We start from the raw sequence: 24,531 nt of genomic DNA on the forward strand, positions 1-24,531 counted from the left end.
AAAATCGAGTTTAAAAAATATGGACATTTTGCTAAATAGTTCTAAAATAGAAATATTTTACTGCATAGTTTTTAAATTAAGAGCAAATACCCATTTCCCCTAAAGTTGTTTTTTAGGCATGTTCATGGTGTTCTATGGTGATTGGTGTAGTCTAGGGGAAATTGTTGTCAATTTCCCCTAGACTAGATGAGACATTGGAGTAGTGGATTTCAAAACATTATGAGCAGGGTTCATTTTAGTGAGCAATTGTAGCATCTTTTTTCACTACAGGATGCATTAGAGCACTAGCATCAGGCGTGTTATGTCAAATGTTATTTTACTATAATTAAACTTACTTTATCAATTTTAGTACATTATTTTACAATGCACTATACATAAGATATTCTATTTGAACATTACACCATGTTAATTTGTATATATATATATATATATATATAAAATGACAAAGTTTAGCTACAAAATTAGTTGTAACCTAAGCTAACAATCTTACTCAATAAAATAAACATTGTTACATATTTTGAAAATTTAACCACTGAAATGCTGGTCCTTTATCCGCTTAACACACATGTTAAATTTTGTATCAATTGGATATTATTTACTATATGATTTGTAAGTTTATACTTTATGCATAATTTTAAACTACAAAAACTTATAATTTAAACAATTTATTAATGACATAACTATTAATCTTTAATTTTCTAGAAATTTTGCAAGTATGAAATATATAAGAAGAAGATGTAATCCAATGGTGGATTTGTCAAAATTAGCCTCCAATAAAAAGATATTGATTAAGGTTGTAGTCTAAGACTATAATCAATTTTGTAGCCAAACTTTGTTCTTAAAAAATTGTACTGTAGCAGTTGTTATTTAATGCACATCAATTCTGTTGCCTATGTGAGAGAAGAGAGAAAAGAAAAAAGTTAAGAGGGGGAGGAGAGAGGAGAGAAAAAGAGAAAAAAAATTATTTAATTTTACAACATTCTAACATACAACACTCAAAATTCTATGCCTCTAAGAGCAATCACACCAATTTGTAAATGTGTAAATATATACATTTGCTAAAGTAGCCATGTAAATATATACAGTTACTGTGGCTTTGTAAATAATATTCTATTCATTTCTTCTCTCTCCTTTCGCTGGAACCCTCACAACCTCACTATTGTCTCTTTTTCTTTCTCTTTCTATCTCAAAAACTCACTCACACTTTTCTCTCAATTTCCTTCTCTCACTACTGGTCCTCTCTCACCGTCGCATGCCACTTGCCACTACCACCGTGATTTTCTTCATTCCTCTCCGCAAAGACTCTCTGATCTCACCCATTTTCTTTCAATCTTGCTCCCTTTATTTGCTTTGCATTGGGTTTAGTGACAGTTGAAGCCAACAACCACAACCACAATGATTTACAGCAATGGTTATTGGCATTTTTCTTCTATTTTTTCTTTATTTGATTAGTGGGTTTGGGGAGATAAATTCTCTTTGTTTAACCTGTGAATTTGGGGACTTAGATTTGGTTGTTAAGATTTGATGTTCCTTGCATGTGCTTGTTTTAGATTTTGATTTCAAATGTATTTGGTTTCTGTGAATAGGAAATTTGAATGGGTGTGGTGGATTTGATTTAAGATTTCCTTGGATTTGTGTTTTGTACATGTTGCTATGGGTGTAAGGCGTGGTTTGGGGTTTGCTTCAACATGTCGGATATGGTGTTATACGCCTTGTGGTGGTGGCCGTGGCAATGGCCGCTATATGTCTTGTGGTGGCCAATGGTGGTAGTTGTGAGGGAGGTGGAGAGAGAAGGTTGAAAATGTAATAAAAAATGATAAAAAACAAATATTATATTGAAATAAATTTTTAGAATTGGAAATCTAATTCTGCTTTTTTAGAAAAGCGATAGTGTAATATAAAAAAAGTAGGTTCTTACTTCTTAGTGTAAAATAAATAGAAAAATTTAGTCAGACTGATGCAATTGTTCTAACTATATAGAGCCAGTTACTTATATAGTGTTTCACATAGTTCAATACAATAGACATTCATTCTTTAGCATTTCTGAATGTTTAGATGAGACAAGATAAGAAACATGTTATGGTTAGAGCTTGTTTTAGGTCGACGAAAACCTTATAATTAGTAGGGTTCATAATTCAATCCGTAAAGAAAATACATAGAAAAATCCTTGGAACAGTAAATTTTTATTGATAGAGAAAGTATAATAAATTCTCAAGTAATGGAATTAGAGGATAATATACGCTTAAAGAGACATCGTATTCTGCTTCTCAAAAAAAAAAAAAAAAAAAAGACATCGTATTCAACATACACAATTTATTATAAAAAAAATACCGTTAATGCACTATTTTGGGAATAGGAGCACTTTCGCACACCATAAAAGCTTTTTCACTGTATAACCAGCATAGCCCTTGCATGGCCTTTTGAAATTTGAAACTGCTCGGTTATACCAAGATGTGCCATAAGAAGCCACACATGAGTGAAAAACTCTCCGCCTCGACAGAGCTGCTGAGCATGATGGTTCCATCGACACTTAGTCGCAGCATAACACATCATTTCAATCCATACATCACTTACCAATTCCCACTTCTTATCAATCTCCAGGCATTGCAAAGATTTAGCAAGTCGACATCCATCAAATAGCACTGACTTGCTTCTGTCTCCTTTCACAACAGATGGAGGAATATCAGTATTCACTACAAGTAACTTTTTCGATGCTTGGATTTCATCAGATACAGATTTTCTTTCTTCAAAAAATATTTTAGCCTCGGCCAAGGTATCTTGGACCCTGATCTGTTCAATCCCATTGGGCAGCATGATAGGACGCATGACTTGAAGATATAACATATAGTCTGATAACAACTTGCTGGCCTCACGATGATTTTGACAACTAGTGTTTTGGTGTGTGTTTTGATCAACATTATAACATAGGCTTGTTGCAATATGCCACTGAAGAATGCTTTGGTCAAATTCTACCTCGACGCTCTCTTGGAGTATATTACGATATTTTCTGTTTATTTCATTCAAACATTTTGCATCTTTATCAACATGATCAGATTCTTCCTCCACTGTCTCATGGAATATTTTACTTTCTTCTTTTCTGATGCAATTAGAGCATTTCGAATATTTTAGAACCTTCTCATGGTGTTTTTTACTTTCTTCTTTTCTGATGCAATCAGAGCATTTCGACTTTTTAAGAACCCGGTCCCCCCTACAAGCACATAATTCCGTGCAAGGCTTGAGATCTTTGGCACTCCTTGATTTCTCCAGAAGATGCTGAAATATCAATTTCTTCAAATCCTGAGAAACCTCCTTAAACTCTTGGTACCGATTCTTCTCTAACATTTCATGATGGAATAAGAACCTCTGGATAAGACCACACCTTGCTGGCTTGCATTCCATGCAATATTTTATTAGATTGTATTGTCCCATTTTATTTCGCCACCTCTTTTTCCGAGCCAAAAATGGAATTGATGAAATCACTGAAATTGCTCTATACAAGAGATCCACCATTGCATTCTCATGCTTACTAAGCCAATGCATTGACCAGTCTGAGGTAAGCATTATCAACACTGAATATATCTCTAGCGAGATGGCTCCACACAGCAATACATAAGTGATGACTCTGTCGCCTATTGTGTAAAGTTGCTTGTTGTCACCTACAGTCGAGAAAACCAAAAGTACAACCAAGGTAGAACAGAAACTAGTAAGACGTAGAAAACAACCAGGCCTTAGAGAATAAACTAAGAAAGCCTTTGTATAAAACACATCGTACATGAATCCTAGCTCAACCTCAATCACTTTAAAAGCTTCTTCAAACGAAACTTTCTGAAAGTAGGATTGGCTATTCTTTATATCTTGGATGCTCAGTATGAGGTCTGAAAATAGCTGCTTGAAAGTCTGGAACATTATATAGGCCCGTTGAAGAATGGCTGCATCTGGGATTTTACAATTTTTTTGCATAGGAAGGGAAATATCTGATACAAAACGAGCTTCAATCAACGTATCTAATGTGACGTCTAACCCCTCGTCTTTCTTTGATTGGTATTCTTCCATGAATCTAGCATAATTGGGACCTGGATCAGGACGACGAAGTGTGGTTGCTTTAAAGTTTTCACTGCTTCCAGACCTCAGAACCCAGATTCTCTCCCCAATCTTGATTAACCCAGGAATCAACATCACAACTGCCAGAAAATTCAGCAGCTCATTTGCCCAGGCTCTAAAGATGATAAAGATAGTCACTCCTACTTGGCCAACTAGAGTTAGAGCCTGCCTCCGCCACAATGCATTGTCTTCCAAGGAGTACGCTGTAATGGTGTCTGGACCAGCAAGGTGCAAGAGAAAAAATGGAGCCCAGAATGCTGCTATGGAAAACTTCGGGTCTTTGGTGTCAGGTGCGAAATGGTTGGAGATGATACTCAGTGATACAGTTGCGAACCATCCTGCTAATTGGTAGGCAACCCACAGAAGGAGGACAAGTTTGTTGCTGTTGGAAACCTTGTTGAACAGAAAAACTTGATAAGAGCAAAGATACTTTTATTTAAAGAACAAAACAAACTTTAAAAAGTAAAGAGTAATTTTTTTTTTTTTTTTTTTTTTTTAAATACTATTGGAAAGAGAACACATGGGGCAGGCTCCGGTTGTATTTTTTTTTTTTTTTTTTAATTTTCTTTTTACATGATAAAAATTTTACTTTAATCTAATCTTAAGTATATATGTGTGTGAAAGTTTCTTTTTAGAGACTTAAACCTCAATCCTTACCTCTCAAATCCTATAAGGACTTATACTTGTAAAGTGACCATCGCATCAAGAATGTGCGATGGTTCAATTGTATAATTAATATAACATCTTTTTTTGAAACCGGAACCAATATCATTAATTTAGAAAAGAAGAATCCAAATACAAAGCATCCACAGCAGGCGGAGGATCCTCCTCCAGCCAAACAATTTCATTATCAAGTAATCTAGCAAACCTAGCCAAAGAATGAGCAACACCATTAGCACTACGCCTAATACAATTATAAGAGATGGACCTGAAGCCTGCAGCCAAACACCAGATATCTTCGTAGATTAAGCCAAGTCGTGATAGGTCTGGTTGGGCCTGAGTAATCATCTTCATCACCAAAGCATTATCGCCTTCCAGTACTATCTCTGTGAAACCCGCATCAATGGCAAACTCAAGCGCTTTACGGCACGCCAGCACTTCCACCTCCTCACTGTCACGCACAGCTCCTCCTCGTGCCGCTAAAGCAGCCATGACGTCACCCTTTTCATTCCTAATCACTGCCCCATAACCTGATGCAGCACCCTCATCAAAGCAAGCACCATCGAAGTTCAGCTTGAAAAATGTTTCTAATTAACCCAAAAACTTTAAATCTCTAAGTTTCGGTTCAAATATTTATATTAACAAGTTACTCTTTTTATTATAATTTAATATGAGACTTTACTTAGACATATATACTCAACAAATAAGTTTGAAAAATATTTATTCATCATGGATATGAAGTCAACATTCCTTCATGGGAATTTGAAAAAAGAGATCTTCATGGAGCCACCAAACAAGTTCACGCAACCAATTATAAAGAATCTTGTATGCAAATTAAAGAAGTCAGTTTATGGGCTTAAGCAGTATCCGTGAAAGTGGTATAAGAGGTTTGATTTCTATATTTTTCTGATAATGTATATGGATGATATGTTAACTATTGTTAAGAGCATGTTTGAGGTTGACAAGCTAAAGTCTTTGATGTGCGAGAAGTTTGTCAAGAAAGACTTGCGTACTGCTAAAACATTTTTTAGGTATGGACATTCGAATGGTAGAGAAGCATGAAAGCGATTGTTGTATCACAAGAATTACATCAAAAAGGTGCTTAAAAATATTAACATGCAAGCTTGTATCACTGCCGAATCACTTTAGATTATCTTTTAATCGGTGACTGAAGAATGACAAAAAAAATTGAAGGCATGTCAACAGGGATGGAGTCAGGACTTAGAGTTAAGGGGGGGCGGTTTTATTGTTAGCTATATGCCGTGATTTTGACTTTCGGCTCTATTGCTTAGCTGGTAAAGGTTTTCTTTTATTATTATTTTTTTATTGTGTGTGTAGAGCATGTCCTTTGTTGGTAAGGACAAAAATATTTTGTTTAAAGTTTTTAAAGGGTTAAGTTGTTTGTTTTTGGTAAAATTGGTTGATTAGTCTCAATTTTTTTAGATTTGCTATTGCCTATTGGTAATTTTTGTTGTTAGGCTAATATTTTGGACTTGTATATATATATATATTTTTTTAAGATTTTAGATCAATAAATTTTTTAATGGACTTTAAAAGGAGGAAAATACTAAATCTACAATTTTTTTTACAAATTTTTGTTGTGATTAGTGGTTATTAGTAAGTAAAAAAATGATGTAAGTAGTAAACCCAGATGCAAACCAGTAAAAATTTGCTACCTCAATAGTCTATAAAAAGTTTGTAGCTATATCATTTCTCTTAAAATGATCAATAAGGGAGACAAAATGTAATTTTATTGAACGTAGTTGATAAAATTAGAACCTAAATATATAATTATATAATTATATTATTTTCAAAAAAAAATTGGGGGGGAGGGGGGAATGCATGAATAGCTCCATCCATGCATGTCAAAGTTGTGATGCCCCATATTTTTTATTTAATTGAGTGTTTCGTGGGTGTGTCTTGAGTACTAGGTTGATCTGAATATTATTAACAACTAAAAAGAGCCTTAATTATAACTAGATTAGTCCATTTTGAGTATAAGCGCAAATATATTCCTTGGATCATTACTAAATATCCCATATTTTAGTGTTGTGGAGTAATAACCCGGCAAACATGGCAAACCCAAGAACATGGAATCTTGTTTGCGAGACTATAGGACTAATTCAGTGGATGACTAGAGGTCTACTATAGGTTATACGTTTACAATGTTAGGAGGGATAATTTGTTGGAGATTCACAAAACAATTCTTAGTAGCCATGACTACTATTGAAGCTCAAATACATGTTAGTAGCTAAAGTTGTAAATTGGAAGCTCAAATAGTGCAAAACACTATTGCTTGTTTAGGCCCTAAATTTTAAACTTACGGTTAAATTGCTTTTATTCTACTTAACTAAGTACAGAATAAGAGCAAATGAAATGCAATAAACTGGAACAACTCTCTAGTGCATAAACATAAACAATAAGCAAAAACAATAAGCAATATATGTAAACCACAAAAAGTAAGAGAAGAGAGATGCAAACACAAGATAACACCAAAATGTGTTATCAAAGAGGAAACCTCAGTACTTGGCAAAAAACCTCTCTTCGGTCCTCCAAGCCGAAATAATCTACTAGTGAATAAAGCTGGAGAACAAGGATATTAAAAAGACCCTCCAAGCCTAATCTACCCACTACACTTGAACCTTCCAAGTTCCAACTACCAATAGACTTCACCAAGTCTTGTCTTCACTAGTTACCCAGATCCCACAATTAGCTCTAAATTACATCTGCCAATTAATGGCTTCTTCCAATGCTTCCCACACACACTAAAACTTCTCTCAATACTCAGATTGGGTGAGGTAAGTGTTGGGCTAAGAACCTCTCAAGGATTTGTAATTGGAGATGTAGGAGTACAGGAAAACTAAAAGAAATTGTGTAGATGATTGTGGGTTTACAATCTCTAACTCTCAAGTGTATTGCTAGGGTTTTCTCTCTAAAAGTCTCCTTATAATTTCGTGGGTATGAGGGCTTCTATATTGTGGGTAAAGATATGAGGAAGACCCATTTAAAAACAGCCAAATAAAGAGTTTTGCAACTCACTCATGGCTTGGTCCAGTCGTGAATTGACTCGCGAAATGCCTCCTAACATGACTATTTAGCTTCCAACATATGCTTCTCACGTGGCCTTTCTCGGATTTTCCACTCACAAGCTAGTCTCAAACTTCACTTTTTATCACAAATCTTCACCAAACTCTCACACTCAACCCTTAAATTAAATCCCACAAGCATACAGAGAAAATATTGACAGAATATAATCAAATTTGATACGGAATTAAAGCAAACAAAATATAGTTAAAAATCACAACTTTATATAAAATATGCACTATGGTTTAAAGGAATAATTAGAGAGCTTAATTTAACCCAAGGTGGAGTTTAGTTGCTTTGTGGGCACCACAGTTTCATTTATTTGGTACAACTTCCGGTTTATCATCCTAGGTTAAAGTATATTAATGTGAGATTTAAAAGATAAGATACTTGATTTTTATAAGAGAGATTAATCTTGAGAAGATTTAAACTTTAGAGAATTCATTTAGTGTGCAATTGATATTTTTCACAACAATTATGTTAACAAATGTTTATTTCATATTTGGACCAACCACAGACATCATTTGTTTTGCTAGCTGCCAATTATGTCTAAATGAGAATTTTCTCCCTCATTTTGTCATGTGATTTTTTAGCTACCAAACAAGAAAAAATCTACACCTCTCTCTCTCTCTCTCTCTCTCTCTCTCTCTCTCTCTCTCTCTCTCTATATATATATATATATATATATGTGTGTGTGTGTGTGTGTGTGTGTGTGTGTGTAAGGTTGAAATTTTATCAACCATCTTGTTGGCTTTATTTCGTACCAAATTTGCTTGTATTTTAGCAATTAGTAACCCTGTATTTAGATGGGAATCATGTAAGGGTAGTGTGTGAGAGAGTGTGAAGAAATGTTCAAGATTGTGCAAAGAAGTAAGGACTCGCGACTAAATCTCACGGGTGACTTGTGGCTTGCAAGCCGCCAGAAGTTTCACACATGCCAAGCATGCTAGAAGTAGAAGCTTCATGCTAACTGTTGCACTACAAGACAAAAGTCTCAGGCTAGCCAGGCTGTTAGCTTGCGACTTGAACTCGCGACTCAGTCTAGTCGCGAGGCCAAGTCACCAGACCACCCTGTTTGGGAAAGACTGACTCTTCGCATTCCTTTCTCACCCCACTATATATTGACCCTTATTCCCACGAGACATAGAGAGCTTCAAGAGAGAATTTTGAGAGAGAAACCCTAGAGAAAAACAAGATTGACTCATCCCTAATCTTCACATAGAGACTCTTCAAATTCCTCTACTATCTTCCTCTCCATTGTTACATCCTTTAGAGGTACATTACCAAAACCTTTTCTCACCATATCTATATCTATGAGAAGGCCATTTGCTGCTTTGGGACGCAGTTATTTCATATTGATTGATGCTATGGTCAAGTAGCAGAATCGGGTAAGCTAAAGAAGAAATAGGTTCGACATAACCTTATTGGAGTAGGAGCTTGGAGGGCTTAATAACACTAGGTAGATTAGGCTTGGAGGGTCTTCTACTGTTCATGTGTCCCAACTACATTTTTTAGTAGATTATTTACCACTTGGAGGGCGGTAGAGAGGTTTTTCGATGAGGGCTTCGGTTTCCTCTTCAATTACACATCGTGTGTTGTCCTTGTGTTTGCATCTCTCTTCCCTTAATCTTTGCTATTTAATTTCTGCTGTGGATGTGATTTTATTTGGGTTAGATTGTTTATCAATTCTGTATTAAACTTATATTCATATTCCACACATTAATTGTTTGATATTAAGCTTGAATTGGTAATTTGTAAATTGGAGGTCTAAATGTTCATAGTGTTTTATAAACTAATTGAACTTTTAATATATATATATATATATATATATATATTTTGGTGGTGAAGCCTAGTTGAATAAAGGTTTTGGGTTGATTTCTACAATTTCTTTGTATTGTGGGTCAAGAATATCCAACAATGGGAGAACCAAAAGATGGCGACACAGCTTCTATAAGAGACAAATGATATCTATCCTTTCAGTAGAACTTAACAGCATAACCGACCCTCTTTTAGGAAATCCGGGTTGGACTTCTATCTCCCCGAGATGTATTTATCCTCACTACACTCGTGTTTCTCTCCCCTAAATATTTCAACCCCCACTCTCTCACCCATCGGTCTCTATTTATGGACTTCCCTTAGTGAGATTGTAATGATGAGAAGAGTGTTTCCCATGTTAGTGGGTCCCTTTAAGCCATATTCCTGACGAAATGGGACTCGTTACTCGTGACTGATGTAACTCTCATGGAAATTGCACCAAGCGCCAATTAATGCTCGGCGAGCGAATTCCCCCAATACATTATCTTTTGATATTAGCCTAATAAGTGATGCTCGGTCAAGCCATAAGCTTGGGTCAAGCCTGTCTAGGAAATGGGCTAGGTGTTCAGTAAGTAAGGAAGGTGGGAAGGGCCCATTTCAAGAACATGTCCTGAGCTTGGTTTGCACCTATATCCATGGACCATACAACAACCCCTCACAATCCCATTTTCATACCATAGGAATGAGATCGTGGGTATGCTCTCAGTATAATAGGGGATCGTGTGTGATATAACTATTGCTTTTTGGGGATTCCAACCTTCAAGCAATAAAGGCACCAGATTTGACAGCCTGTGCTTTTGACACGTGCAAGGCCATCTATCAAGATCAGTGGCCAGGATTATCTGTCTGTTCAGATACCGAGGCATGCATGAGATATTGGATTGGAGCGGTTATTAATTTTCCCACCCAAAGCATTCAATGCCCTTACCCCTATAAATATCACCTGGTTCCTTTAGATTCACTTTCTCTACTTCATTTTTTCTCCTTAAGCTTCAATCTAGAGCCTTTCCAGTCCCCAGCTCTCTCTCTTCTTCAAGAACTCTCTTCTTACCGTGAAAGCCCATTCATCTATAAGTCTTCTTCTTCCCATTGCCTCATTTATTCCTTTTGTTTTCTCTAGTTATGAGTTTTGCCCACTTAGTCGATACTAAGGAAGCCATGACAGTCTTCAAGGCTAGATATGTCAATGCCAAGGATGTACATATTAAGTACTATGTAAAGGGAGACATAGAGGATAAGAGAGTGCCCATGGTAAATTTATCCCCCTAATGGCAGTCCTAAAAGGTGAAGTGAGATTCCCTCTAGATCTGTTACTATTATGCACCATTAGGTTTTATGGTATTTTCCCCGACCGATGTCTGCCAAACTTCAATAGGGTAGTTGGTTGTGTCAGCTAACTAGATAGGCTTTACAACCTAAAATTTACATGCCATGACATCAATTTCCTATACAACTGTTGTGGTAGTATTGTCAATGGGTATTATCTTCAAGTTCGGGATCCTCAAATAAGGTTAATATCATACTTGCCAGGCTCCAATAGGAATTCATAAGGGGAGTACATAAGGGTGTGGGGAAATTGGCTCGGTGATCAACTTAGATGCCCGACATCACCCGTTAATGCAAGTCGGTACCCCCAAAAAGTCTATTGTGCTTGTTTTTTACTGTTTTGTCGTATTTATTTGAATGTGTATTTTTATATTATTTATCTTTTTACTTATATTTGACTTTTCACGTTGACCTATTTAACCCTATTACTCAAGCAAGTTCTCAGCACTCAAAGCCATACTTAAGGTTAGTTGAAGTTCGAGACTTAAACTGGATTCTATGCTCGGAGGTGTTTGTCCATACTAACGGTTAGCTTTGAGCCTCACACCTTATCATTGGTCGCATCCCCTCCTACACTAGCTTTTAGGACACCGGGGTAGCCTTCTTGGCCAAGCATCCCCTTTCGACATATACGGTGTACGACTAAAGAGATTTTTTCCAAATAACTCGAAGGAAAAAGCTCGACAACAAGGTCCTTGCGAAAGAAAGATAGATTTCCCAGAGCCCTATAACAATAGTTTAGGAGACACGGTCTTCCGGGTAGAACTTCGACACTGACCTATGGGTGACGTTGAAGAAGTGGAACCAAACAACAACATGGTTCAAAGAAGGACTGCTCAGTCAGCTTGGTACATCCTTGCAACCTGGGCTTCCAGGGGATAAACATCTGCTCTACCCACACCACCTACCTTACCCATATCTCGAATCCCAATTGGGACCCCACCTTTTACACACAAGAGGCAAAGGGGAGCTAACATCCAAGTAGAGTAGGTTGATGTTGGTGTTTGTGCCCTAAAATCCAATGTATTGGCATGTCATAAATAATTAAATAGTTTAATTATATGAGACTATTTATAAATGAACTAACGGGACATTATCTTTGTCCATGAAATGCATAGTATGTGATTTATGTGAAAAGTCACAGAAAGATATAAATCATAAGTTCTTTGTAAATTCAGAATTTTAGTTCGTAGTCAGTGATGAAATTAGGCATTTCATCTACGAAGACTATAACATATCAAATAAGATGATTTGTCTTGATCATGGAAGTGGAGACTTATAATTGATATGTTGATATGTTTTAAGATTTAAGACATATTGAACTGGACCACTATGAAATTTATTATTCTCCTAACAACTGTCAAATGAATAATGAATCTCACGACTTCTATTTACATCAACTCTAAATCCTGAAAGAATAATGGACCTGATCATGAGATGTAGGTTGCTTTGATATATCAGAAGTGAGATCTATTAGTTACGGTCAAAATCTCAGTATGTTGGGCAGCCACATTTAGTATTGATGGAACATATATTCTCAAGATGGAATTCATAATCTCTTAACGGAGATATAAAATATTCCCTTGAGATGAGTTTAATGGGTTTGGTTATTCAAAGTGTTGGGCCCAACCACTTTAGTAAGGAGTTACTAAAGTATATATTTATGAAATTGGATTCCATAAATATATGATGAATAACATATAGGATTAAACCGGGTACTTAAGGATTAAAATGTAGTATTCTTCAAAGTAACAGTCTACATTCATGACTTTGTATTACTACGAATATTTTAATGAACGGGTTGTATGTATAATAAAGTCTTGGGATATAATTTATAGATAAGGCCTAGAGTGCAACTATATTTATATAGTGGTATTAAATATAGTTAATGATAACTTTGGACTTATCAAGAGTTGACAGAAAAGCCCAAGGCCCATTGGAGCTAGTGTCTTATTGGTCCCTTTTGGTCCCACTCAAAGCCACACACTTAAGCCCAATTGAAAAGGCCCAAAGGGCTAGCCCAATTAGATAATCAATTATATATAAGCAGAGAAACATACAGAATTTCATAAGGTTTTCATATAAGATCATAAAAAGAATGGAATGGTGTATGTGAGTGTTGGACATTCTTTTATTCTCTCCTTAGAAACTGATTGAGAGACTACACTTCTTGGGCATCAAGTGGAATTGGAGTGAAGATTAAAAGGTGTTCCCAACTGCAACTAATTTTGTTTTGAATTTCATCACACCAAGGTACGCTTTCTATTCTTTGTTCTAGAATTCAAGGTTGATCCGTGTTTGTTACTTCCACTGTGTATTTTGTATGAGATACAAAACCAAATTTTCCAATACTATCGCTATAAGTACTTCCCTCGATTATTTTATGTATAACATTTTAAATATGTCCTAGCACTATTGCGTACACCCATGTATACTCGTTCCCCCTTCTCAACCCCCCCCCCTCCCCCCCCGCCTCGCCCTTTTTAATGTCATCTATTTGGTTCCAGACCGCGCAATTGGTATAATTACTGGATGGTCGGTTGAAGAAGCTATGGTGGAAGCTAATCATGAGAAGGCCTTGAAATAGGCCAGTAAGTCCACCCTTCAAGAAAAAGAACAAGAGGTTGTTCAAGCCGAGAAAAGAGTGGTTGTTGTTGAAAAGGACCCAAACTCTGCCGAGCACAAATTACAGGTGCTAAAGGGGAAGCTGGAAGAGTCTAAAACCAAGTTTGCACAAGCCTTGAGTGTCATCACGACTTGGAACATAGAGATCGAGGACCTACAAAAGAGGCTGGATGAGGCAAAGCAAAACTTCTATGACATAGGGTTTGATGATGTCGAGCACTCCATAGCTGTAGTTATAAAATAAGCTTGGGTTGCTAGATTCACGGGGGGGTGGATCGCTCTTGCAAATGCCATTCCTCTCCCTAAGTCTTCCTCGCGGCAGATTTGTCGAACATTCCCCTGCTAGTGTTCCCAAAGGAGGAGAGCCCCAACTTTCAACAAATTTTGGAGGAGATAGAATCCCACACAGTTGATGCAAACTTAGTAGTCGTTGAGAATCCCAATCTTCCTATTGTTGCTTAGTCCTCTACTACTCACCCAAGTCACGTCCCTCTCAGTCCTACTCCCTTGGCTAAGTAGAAACATGAACTTGAGCGACCATCAATCGTTGAGAGTTTGAATGCTACTCCTGCCACCGAACAAGGCCCTCATCATCTCCAACCAACTACCATCTAGGGCGTAAACATGATTCCTATAGCCGAATAGAATTTTGACCTGTAGACAAGTATTATCTTTTGTTTTTAGCTTAGCTTGCCCTTTATGACGATGTTTTTATTTTATGTTCAAAAAATTAATAAAGTAATTTCTCTTTTGAGTTAACTTATACACTTACTGAGTTTTCACGATTTGATTGCTTCCCTTGATTATTCCCCCACCCCACCTTATTTTTTTTTATTACTCTAAGTTTGATGGCCTAATGATAATAAGGACAAAGTGTGTGTTCGATATTAAAGACAGCCTTCATATAAAGCAAATAAAACAAGTGATTCCGTGGGGCACTTTAGGTTGTGCCAAGGATACACCTGTATTTTATGATTTGATTCAAGTTTTATAAGTAGTTTTACACCTGGTCGGTGGCTAGAGTCAGGCTGAGGACAAGCTTCTATCCTATAAGTAAGTTTACACTTGGTTGGTGACCGGAGTCAAGCCAAGGCTAGGCTTCTCTCTTGTATTGCGTTCCTCGTTTGTGGAAATTTCATATCTTCGAAACTGACACGATCCTATCCTATGCATAGTTTGTACAAATATACATAAGTTAGTTCATTACACACTTTATTTTTTATTTACATCAGGGAATACATTAAGTACTCGAAGACAATGGCATCCCTTAGTGGAAGAACTTTTGTAAGTTGCTCACACTCCATTGTCAAAAGAGAGGTTGTTCTTCCATATCTTCTAGGTAGTATGCTCCAACACCTGCAACCACTGTTATTCGGTACGACCCTTCATGCTCCCTTTTGCCTTTTGTAATACAAGGTCCCCGACGACAAACTCCATTGGTTTCATGTTTTGATTGTATCCCCGGGCTAGCCTCTACTGGTAATCAACTAATTTGATGGATGCCATCTCCCTGTTCTCTTCTAAGAGGTCAAATTACTGAGTCATGATCGTATTGTTTGTGTTCAAGGAGAAACTAGCAACCATCATGCTCGACAAGCCTACCTACATAGGTATTACTGCTTCTATTCCAAAAGTTAGAGAAAAAAGCGTCTTGCTAGTAGACCTCCTAGGGGTGGTTCGGTATGCCCATAACACATTGGGCAGTTCTTTAACCCACTTTCCTTTAGACCTATCCAATCTCTTCTTCAACCCGTTGACAATGGCTTTATCTGTCGCTTCAACTTGTCTATTACTCTAGGGATACACCAGAGTTGAGTACCTATTTTTGATTTCGAGATCGCTATAATAGTTCTTGAATGCCTTGCTGTCAAACTATAGTTCGTTAACTGAGATTAAAGTGTCCGGCACTTTAACAAATTTCTTTACATCAACATCCAAGATATTCACTAGAGCTTTGGCTTCCTCCCACTTGGTGAAGTAATCAGTGGCAACTATCACAAACCTCCCGTTTCTAGTTGCCGGAGAGAATGGTCCCACGATATCCAACTCCCATTGAGCAAAAGCCTAAGGACTGGATATTGGGTTAAGGCTCCTTTCAAGTTAATGGATGTTTGGTGCATGTCTCTGATATTGGTCACATGCAGCATCTCTCTACATGTTCGGCCACCACAAGCCTTAGGTCATTGCTTGGTGGGTAAGTGACCAATCTCATGTATGGTTCCCATAAATCCCCTCATACAATTTAGCAAGTAATCCTTCCATGGCGTCTAGATGCAAACATAAAATGTATGGTCCTCCAAAAGATTATCGATACAATCTCTTCTCCTCTGACAACCAAAATCTAGCAGACTTCCTTCATATCTTATCACCCTCCCTCGGGTTGCACGAGAGTGATCCATCTATGATGAATGACACAATAGGATCCATCTAGCTCGGCATAACGGCATAAGCTACCGCCACACAACACTATCGTTCAATACTCGGTTGGTCTACTACTTCAACCTAAATAATCTAGGGTATGCAATCCTCCATGGATGAAGCAAGGGTGGCTAGAGAGTCTGCATGGCTATTTTTTCCACTAGAAATTTGGGCTACCTTTTCCCTATCAAAAATTTTCAGTAATGAGCTTGCCAACTTGAGGTATTTACCCATTCGTGGGTCTTTCTCTCCAAAGCTCCCTTCGACTTTGTTTACTACAAACTGAGAGTCCAAATGCACTTCCACCTCTATGGCATCTAAAGACTTGGCTGCTCAGAGACTGGCCAATAATGCTTCGTATTTGGCTTCATTGTTGGAGGCCTGAAAAACCTAACCTAAGCGATCATTCCAATTTTATTCATTATAGGGATTCCAGCATAATTCCTATTCCCACCTCAAGTGCATTAGAAGCTTCATCTACATATACCCGCCATGGCCGAATTGAAATTTTGCAAATTCCCCGTCCATCATCAATAGTCAGGGTGAACTTAGACACAAAATCTGCCAACATTTTCCCCTTAATGGCATTCCTTAGCTTGTACCTAACATCAAAGGACCTAAGTCTAGTCTTCCATTTAGCTATTCTTCCCCTAAAATTAGACCCCTGTAACAAAGCTTATAGGGGGTGTTTGGTCAAAGCGTACACTATGTGAGACTAGAAGTAATGCAGTAGCTTCCTAGTGGTGTGTGCTAGAGCAAGTGTCCTTTTCTCCAACGGGAGATATCGAGTCTTTGAATCTACTATGGTCTTACTAATGTAATACATCAGCTTTTGTATTCCCTCCTAAACCCATATTAACACCACGCTCATAGCATGATCAGACACTACCAAATACATGTAGAGATCCTCCCCTAGCTCAGGGCTTGACGGGATAGGCGGACTAACCAAGTTTTTCTTTAGGCTTTGGAATGCTTCATCGCACTTTGGAGTCCATGTAAACCCTTTCCATTTCTTAAGCAGTTGAAAGAAGTGTCTAAACCTATCAACCGATCTTGAGACGAAATGGTTCAAGGCTGTAAGCATCCCCATGAGTTTCTACACCTCTTTTGGATTATTGGGCAGACTAAGTTGTTTGATCGCCCTGATCTAATCAAGATTGACCTCAATACCCCTACAGGTTATCATATACCCATGGAATTTCCCAGACCCCATTCCAAACGCACATTTATTGGCATTGAGGCGTAGTTTGTGGTGCCTCAAAATCTCAAATACTTCCACTAGATTTTGTACATGCACCTCGGGCGTTTTACTCTTAACAATCATGTCATCAATGTATACCTCCACTAGTTTACCAATCTTATCTCTAAACATATGGGTGATCATTCGTTGATACATTGCCCCCGTAATCTTTAACGCGAAAGGCATGACAATATAGCGGTAGTTGCTTTTGCGAGAGATGAATGACGTCTTCTCCTGGTCTTTGGGGGCCAGGGCAATCTAGTGATAACCTTGAAAGACATCCAGGAAACTCATTCTCCGATGACTGTACATTGCATCTACAAGCTGGTCAATTTTCAATACAGGGTAAGGATCTTTACGGCATGCTCGGTTAAGATTAGTAAAATCAATGCAGACTCTTCAATTCCCTATCTTCTTCTTTACTACCACTTTATTAGCTAACCAGTCTAGATAAAATACCTCTTTAATAGCCCTAGCTAGCTTTAATTTCTCCTCTTCTACTTTCACTACTTCTGCGTAGTGTCGGGCGGCTCACCTTAGTTTTTGCGTCTTAGGTGGAAATAGGGATCCACATTTAGCTTATGCACTATAAACTCCAAATCCACACCAATCACTTTGTACGGGCTCCAAGCAAATGCATCTAAATTATGGACTAATGCCAACAAAACTGCCACTCGACCCTTGACAAAGAGGCTTCTACCTATCCAAAAATATCTATCCTCATAGGGCAAGATATGGACCTCAATTAGCTCTTCAGCACTATTAGTCCCATTAGACTCCTTAGGGCACTGTAATTGCTATAACAAGCCTAAATCTACTTACTCTTTTGCTTAATTTCATGGTTGATCACGGCCACCAAACATTGATAGGCTGCTTTTTGGTTGCCTCTCACCACCGTAATGCCATCCTCGGTGGGGAATTTAACATTCACACGTAGTGTGGACAGTATGGCTCCTATGGCATGTATCCATGGCCGTGCTAAGATCGCCATGTATGGGGAAAATGCATTTACGACTATGAAATCCACCATCACCTCTTTCCTCTCAACTACTACTGGGAGCCTAATCTGCCCCATCGGTACCACCATTTTTCCGTCAAAGCCTACTAAGGGGTATCATACTTCCCAAGATCCTTGGTCTTCAAACCTAGACTCTTGTAAAGATCAGGGTATATTATCTCAAGCCCGCTTCCCTAGTCAAGGATAACCCTTTTTACTAGGAAACCCCCAATCCTGAGGGTAATGACAAGAGCATCGTCTTGCGGTTGAGATGTACCTTCAAGGTCGTTTTCATCAAAGGCTATCTACCAACAAACCATCCTTGGCTTCTTCTCAGGGTGATTCTTTATCTCATACTCCTATTAGGTAGCAATGCTCATAATACCTCTCTATTGACTGGTGCTTACACTGACTGATGTAGTATGTATAACCTTATTGATCTCAAAAGGAGGCGACTGCGCTCCTCTTCAACTCCCTGATGTCTATCCTGTAGCACCTTCCTTTTCGCCTACCACAAACTCTCTTAGGTGCCTAGCCTTAATGAGTTGTTCGAGGTGGTATTTGAATGCCCTACACTATTTGGTAGTATGTCCCTTATCTCGGTGGTATGTACAGTATAAATTATGGTTTCTCCTAGTCGAGTGCCCGCCCATCTTGCTCGGCCAATGAAAGTACAACTCATGCTTTATCTTCTCAAGAATTTTATGCACGGGTTCTTTAAAGGCCATGTTGACTCCTTCAGCTCGTTGTTCTAGGTTCTGCTCCCTAGCTTCTTTTCAGGCTCTCTATTGGAAGCCTTCATGCCTGGGGTCCTTTGGGTAAAGAGGAGTGGCGAATGCCTTCCCTTTGCTCTGTAACTGATGCATATTTTTAAAAGGTCTTATGGTTAGTGAATCCCTTAGCTTAGATTCTTGAGATAGCCCCAATCTAAAAGTGCTCACTACCACCTGCTCATTTCCTCCCTCGATCTCATTATACAACTCCTAGTACTGATCTGCATATGACTGGAAAGTTTCCCCACTTCTACTTTTCATAGATAATAGAGCATCAATAGGTTGGAGAGCCCGGCTGCAAGTGGTAAAATGTGCACCGAATTACTGAATTAGCTCACCAAAGTTGTGGGTGGATCCTTTCCTCAGACTGTTGAACCACCTCATTATCGTGGGCCCGAGGCTAGACTGAAATACTTTACACATAAGTTTGTCATTCCACAAATAGAGGGCCATGAGCTGGGTATAGGGGCTTACATGCTCTACCAAGTCAGTTTTACTGTCATAAAAAGTAAAGGGAGGGCAAGTAAAATGCCTAAGCATTTTGGTACATTCTATATCTTCGGAGAATGGTAATTAGGCCACTCTTTACAAGGCCCTGCTCATGGCATCGAGGGCAACACTAGGGCTTCTATGCCTTTTTCTTCTCGGTGCCTTTGAGCGTTCTTCTCTGGATTCATTTAACCTATCCCTCAACAAGTGAGAATGACGTTGGTGAGAAGATCCTATTGTGTGGTTGCTTAGGGATCCATGGTTGTAGTCCCTTTTTTGGTGCCGACCTCTCACTATGATATGAAAGCTCGGGGATCTGTTCTTTTCTGGATTCACAATCATTATGATATGAAGGCTCATGAAATAGTTCATTCTCCTTGAGAGGAAGCTTTGTCCGAATCCAAACAAGTTTCATGCCCGTCCTGCTTCAGATCTTGTTCTCTCTTTTGTTCCCTCTCCATTCTCCTTAGTGCCCAGTTTAAGACCCACGATCGGTTTCCCCCTAATCCCATTGGCTCCTCATTTGCATGTGGACCCTCCATGATAGACACTACTATGCCAACTCTAGGCCTCAGCTGAATGAGAGATTCTCACAGATGGCGCCAATTGTTATGGTGAAGCCCATTTGAATAAAGGTTTTAGGCTGATTTCCCCAATTTATTTGTATTGTGGGTCAAAAATATCTAACAATAGGAGGCCCAAAAGGTGACGACATAGCTTCTATAAGAGACAAATTATATCTATCCTTTCAATAGAGCTTAATACCGTAACCAACCCTTTTTTAGGAAATCTGGACCGAACTTCTTTCTCTCCAGGATGTATTTATCCTCACTAAACTCATGTTTGTCTCCCCTAATTTTTCCAACCCACGCTCTCTCACCCATCGGTCTTTATTAGGATTATAATGATAAGAGGAGTGTTTCCCATGTTAGTGGATCCCCCTGAGCCATATTCTTGACCAGATGGGACCCATTACTCGTGACTAACATGACTCTTTTGGAACTTGCACCAAGCGCCAATCGATGCTCGGCAGGCGGATTCCCACAAGGCATTATCTTTTGACCTCGGCCTAATAGGTGATGCTTAGTCAAGCCATGAGCTTGGGCCAAGCCTATCTAGGGAATGGGCTAGGTGTTCGGTAAGTAAGGAAGGCGGGAAGGGCCCATTTCAGGAACGTGTTTTGAGCTTGGTGCGCACCGATATCCGTGGACTGTACACACACACGTATGTATGTATGTATGTATGATACGACAAACCAAAAAACTCACTCACTCACACAGAAATAAGGAAATCAAAGAACAAATTAAAATGGAGGAAACATCCTGTTTGGACTCCATGGTGTCAAAAGCAACATTGAAGAGATCCAAAATGATGCGCACTAATTTGCAGTCCATGGAGTGAAAAGTAACATCATTGGATCTCATCCACCTAAATCCGCTTTACCAATCTATATCACTCTATAATTTTCACAATTTTTAGGATTTATTTATTAATTTTTACTAATCCTCTATTTTGTTTCCTATAGAAAAGTTAAGGGAAAGGAAAAACAGCTAGGCTAGTTTTTGCTTCAGTGTTCTTATTTTTGTTCTCTCAGGTCTCTGGTTGTTTTGAGGAAATTTTGATTTAGATTTCCAGAGAAGAAAACTCAAATGATTTTGCATAGTATGGATGAGAAAAATTTCTTGTTGAATAATCTCTCTGTTTACATTTTTTATAATAGGATCAGTTTAATAAATTTGATTCATCTTTTAATAGTAAAAAAATTTCTCCTATATTGGTTTGAATACAAACTTTATAATTGGATACATGGGCGGGTTGAGTCCTATACAAATTAAATGGGTTAAGCAGGTAATATATATTTAAATGGATAATAAATGGTTAATTATATACCCAATTCATTTATAACTCAACTCATACCTACCTAACCCAGCCCTCCTCAAAAATATACTCAAAATATACTCAACCTGTCCAATTATCACCCTTTACTACTTGTGATCACATGATTAAGATAATTGGTAATTAATTGAAAATTTTGATGTATATTAAATATTGGGGTCTAAACCGAATTTTATAATTAGGATTTTTTTAATAAATGTTAGATACGTCATACATTAAGCAACTTTTTGGAATATTTTAAATTTAAGAACCTGTCATTTGTAAATTTCTATGGAGTTTCTTTTAACCTTTAAATGATTGATCATTGACGAATCTCAACTATTTAAATTTTTTTTTTTTCCTTTTAGAAACATGAATGAAATTTTATTTATCATCGAATAACTATATTTTATGGGTATTCGAACGTTATCATGTGTAACTCACAAAGTGAGTTTTGGGCGTGACACACCTAGGCGATCACACTAAAGAAAAAAAAAAAAAAAAACGTAACAGAGAGAGAGATCCTAAGGTCCCTATTTACAGTTGCTTCTAGTAGGTAAATTAGGTCATTCTTTAACTTTGCAATATACTCTGCCTTTTACCAAGTTTATAGACATCCTAAAATTTGTCACTTAATTTTGATTGCGTAGCTAGGAAAGTTTTCGAGATATAATGTTTTAGAATTATAATTAAATGCATGATTTTAAAAACTAAACCAATTAAAAAACCGATAAAAGGAAATGGTTTTCAGTTATTTGGTTTGATTGGGGTCAAACTAGTGGTCGAATCGATGATGTCATAATTAGTAAGAGACCGTAATTGTTGGTCATTTGGTCTCACAACAAATATATTATTATAAAATTATAAATATAAGTGAACAGTAGTTTCTTTTTTATGAATTCGTTTTGAAGAAAAATCAAGTAGATTTTAACTCTCTTTTTTTTTTTTTTGATTAACTACAATTAACATCTTAGAAAAAAAAAGTAAAAATAAAAAATAAATAAAAAAAAAATTAAAGTCACGTGGGTCGTGACTTGCGTTGCTAATTTACCAAGTACAGAGTACTCGGAGCCTTTTTTGCCAAATATTGTAAAAACTAGAATTTATATGCTTTATGTGTGCTGTGCAAAGATTTTTAATTAAATGAAGAGAGATGTAAAAATCAGTGTTAGTATTGTCGAATTACAAGAAAAAGGAGCCCGGTCACAATAGATACTAAATTAAGGATAGAACTAGGTGGGGCCCAAAGGAGCTGGGCCCCTCTAGTCTTAAGAAATAGGTGTGTATATATATATATATATATATATATATATTTAGAAAGAGAGAGAGAGAGAGACTTTATACAATTTTATATTTGACCCCCCCCCCCTTTTAAAAAATTTGGACCTCTTTCTTTATAATTTTACATTGATTTCATTATAATAGCATTTATATCAATTATAAAATAATGTAAGGTCCCAAATTTTTCCAATCAACTCTAATATACACCCACATTAGTCTATTTGCCTATGTATCATTGTTAATGTTTATGTCAATGAACATGATGGATGTTAATGTCTATGTCAATGTTGATAATGATGAAAAAAATGTCAATGGAAAAATAATTTTGCAAGATTATGAATATGATGGTAACATTAGCTTAGATGCAATTAAACATATATTATCACTTTTGAGTTTAATCAATCTGAATATCTATGTTATAAATATATATTAATTTGATTTTTTTAGTTAGCTTTGTTAAAAATTATTACATAAGTAAATTGGTTGTTAGTTGAATATTTTTTAAATTTATAACAAATATACATTTTATATATGTATATCTGTAATTTTTTATACTTTTATTAAGTGTTTGTGTATTTTACAATACCCGATATAATATAATATGATATTGACAGAAAAGTAAAAAATTGATTCACAAATCAAATTACGTTTTGACAACTATGAGAATTTAACATAGAGAATCAAGTTTGTGGAGAGAGACAAAATTCTAGAAAAGAATTTATAGAAAGAGAGAAAATGATTGATTTTTAACAAACCTTTCTCTTGTAGCCCATCACGATTAGGATGATTTGTATGGCAAGGCTCAATACAACCATAGTTTGTATACCCCGTTCACTAATAATTTTTCTCAATTTTAGTGAGAAAAACACTAGGCCGTTCTTCAACTTCATTGTCAAAATGAAACTGCTAGCCACTGAAGGGTGTACCAAAAAACAAGCAAACAAACAATGAGAAAAAATAAAAAAGGAAAAAACAAAATAAAACACACGAGTTATTGATTACTCAAGTAAGCTCACTTACCAGATTTTGTTTTCAATCTTCGAAACTGACAAGGGTCTCTTGTTGTTGCTAGTGTAAAGTTATGTGCTTATTTGGATTGCCACAACGCGCGGTGATTTTCATATAGAGCTTGTAATAGAGCCAGTCTATAGCTAGCTTATATATATTATATAAGCAATTACAGTGATTCTGGAGTCAGTGACACGTAAAGTAATAACTTTTTCTTTAAAAAAAAAAAGCAGAAAACTTTTGCAGTGGTGTACTTCACAAGATTGAGTCCAGGTTTTTTTTTTTTTTTTTTTTTTTTTTTTTTTTTTTTTTTTTATATATATATATAAATTTAAATTAAGTAATTATTCGATGATAAAATTTTTTTTAACTTTTTTTTTTTCAGAACTTCATTGTCAAAATGAAACTGCTAGCCACTGAAGGGTGTACCAAAAAACAAGCAAACAAACAATGAGAAAAAATAAAAAAGGAAAAAACAAAATAAAACACACGAGTTATTGATTACTCAAGTAAGCTCACTTACCAGATTTTGTTTTCAATCTTCGAAACTGACAAGGGTCTCTTGTTGTTGCTAGTGTAAAGTTATGTGCTTATTTGGATTGCCACAACGCGCGGTGATTTTCATATAGAGCTTGTAATAAAGCTAGTCTATAGCTAGCTTATATATATTATATAAGCAATTATAGTGATTCTGGAGTCAGTGACACGTAAAGTAATAACTTTTTCTTTAAAAAAAAAAAAGCAGAAAACTTTTGCAGTGGTGTACTTCACAAGATTGAGTCCAGGTTTTTTTTTTTTTTTTTTTATATATATATATATATATAAATTTAAATTAAGTA

The 24,531-nt window shown here is 36.8% G+C and overlaps 1 protein-coding gene across 1 annotated transcript; it reads right to left on the bottom strand.

Moving 5' to 3' along the window:
- Positions 1–2,337: 2,337 nt before the first annotated feature.
- On the bottom strand, positions 2,338–23,796 carry LOC115993003. The gene is made up of 3 exons (XM_031117264.1): positions 23,705–23,796; positions 23,440–23,597; positions 2,338–4,494 (listed from the first exon to the last, which is right to left on the bottom strand). Exons 2-3 carry the CDS (start codon positions 23,572–23,574, stop codon positions 2,386–2,388), a joined length of 2,244 nt encoding a protein of 747 aa, XP_030973124.1. The 5' UTR covers positions 23,575–23,597; positions 23,705–23,796; the 3' UTR covers positions 2,338–2,385.
- Between the last annotated feature and the right edge of the window lie 735 nt (positions 23,797–24,531).

This window comes from Quercus lobata, chromosome 5, assembly GCF_001633185.2.
Source record: "Quercus lobata isolate SW786 chromosome 5, ValleyOak3.0 Primary Assembly, whole genome shotgun sequence".
Lineage (NCBI taxonomy): Eukaryota > Viridiplantae > Streptophyta > Magnoliopsida > Fagales > Fagaceae > Quercus > Quercus lobata.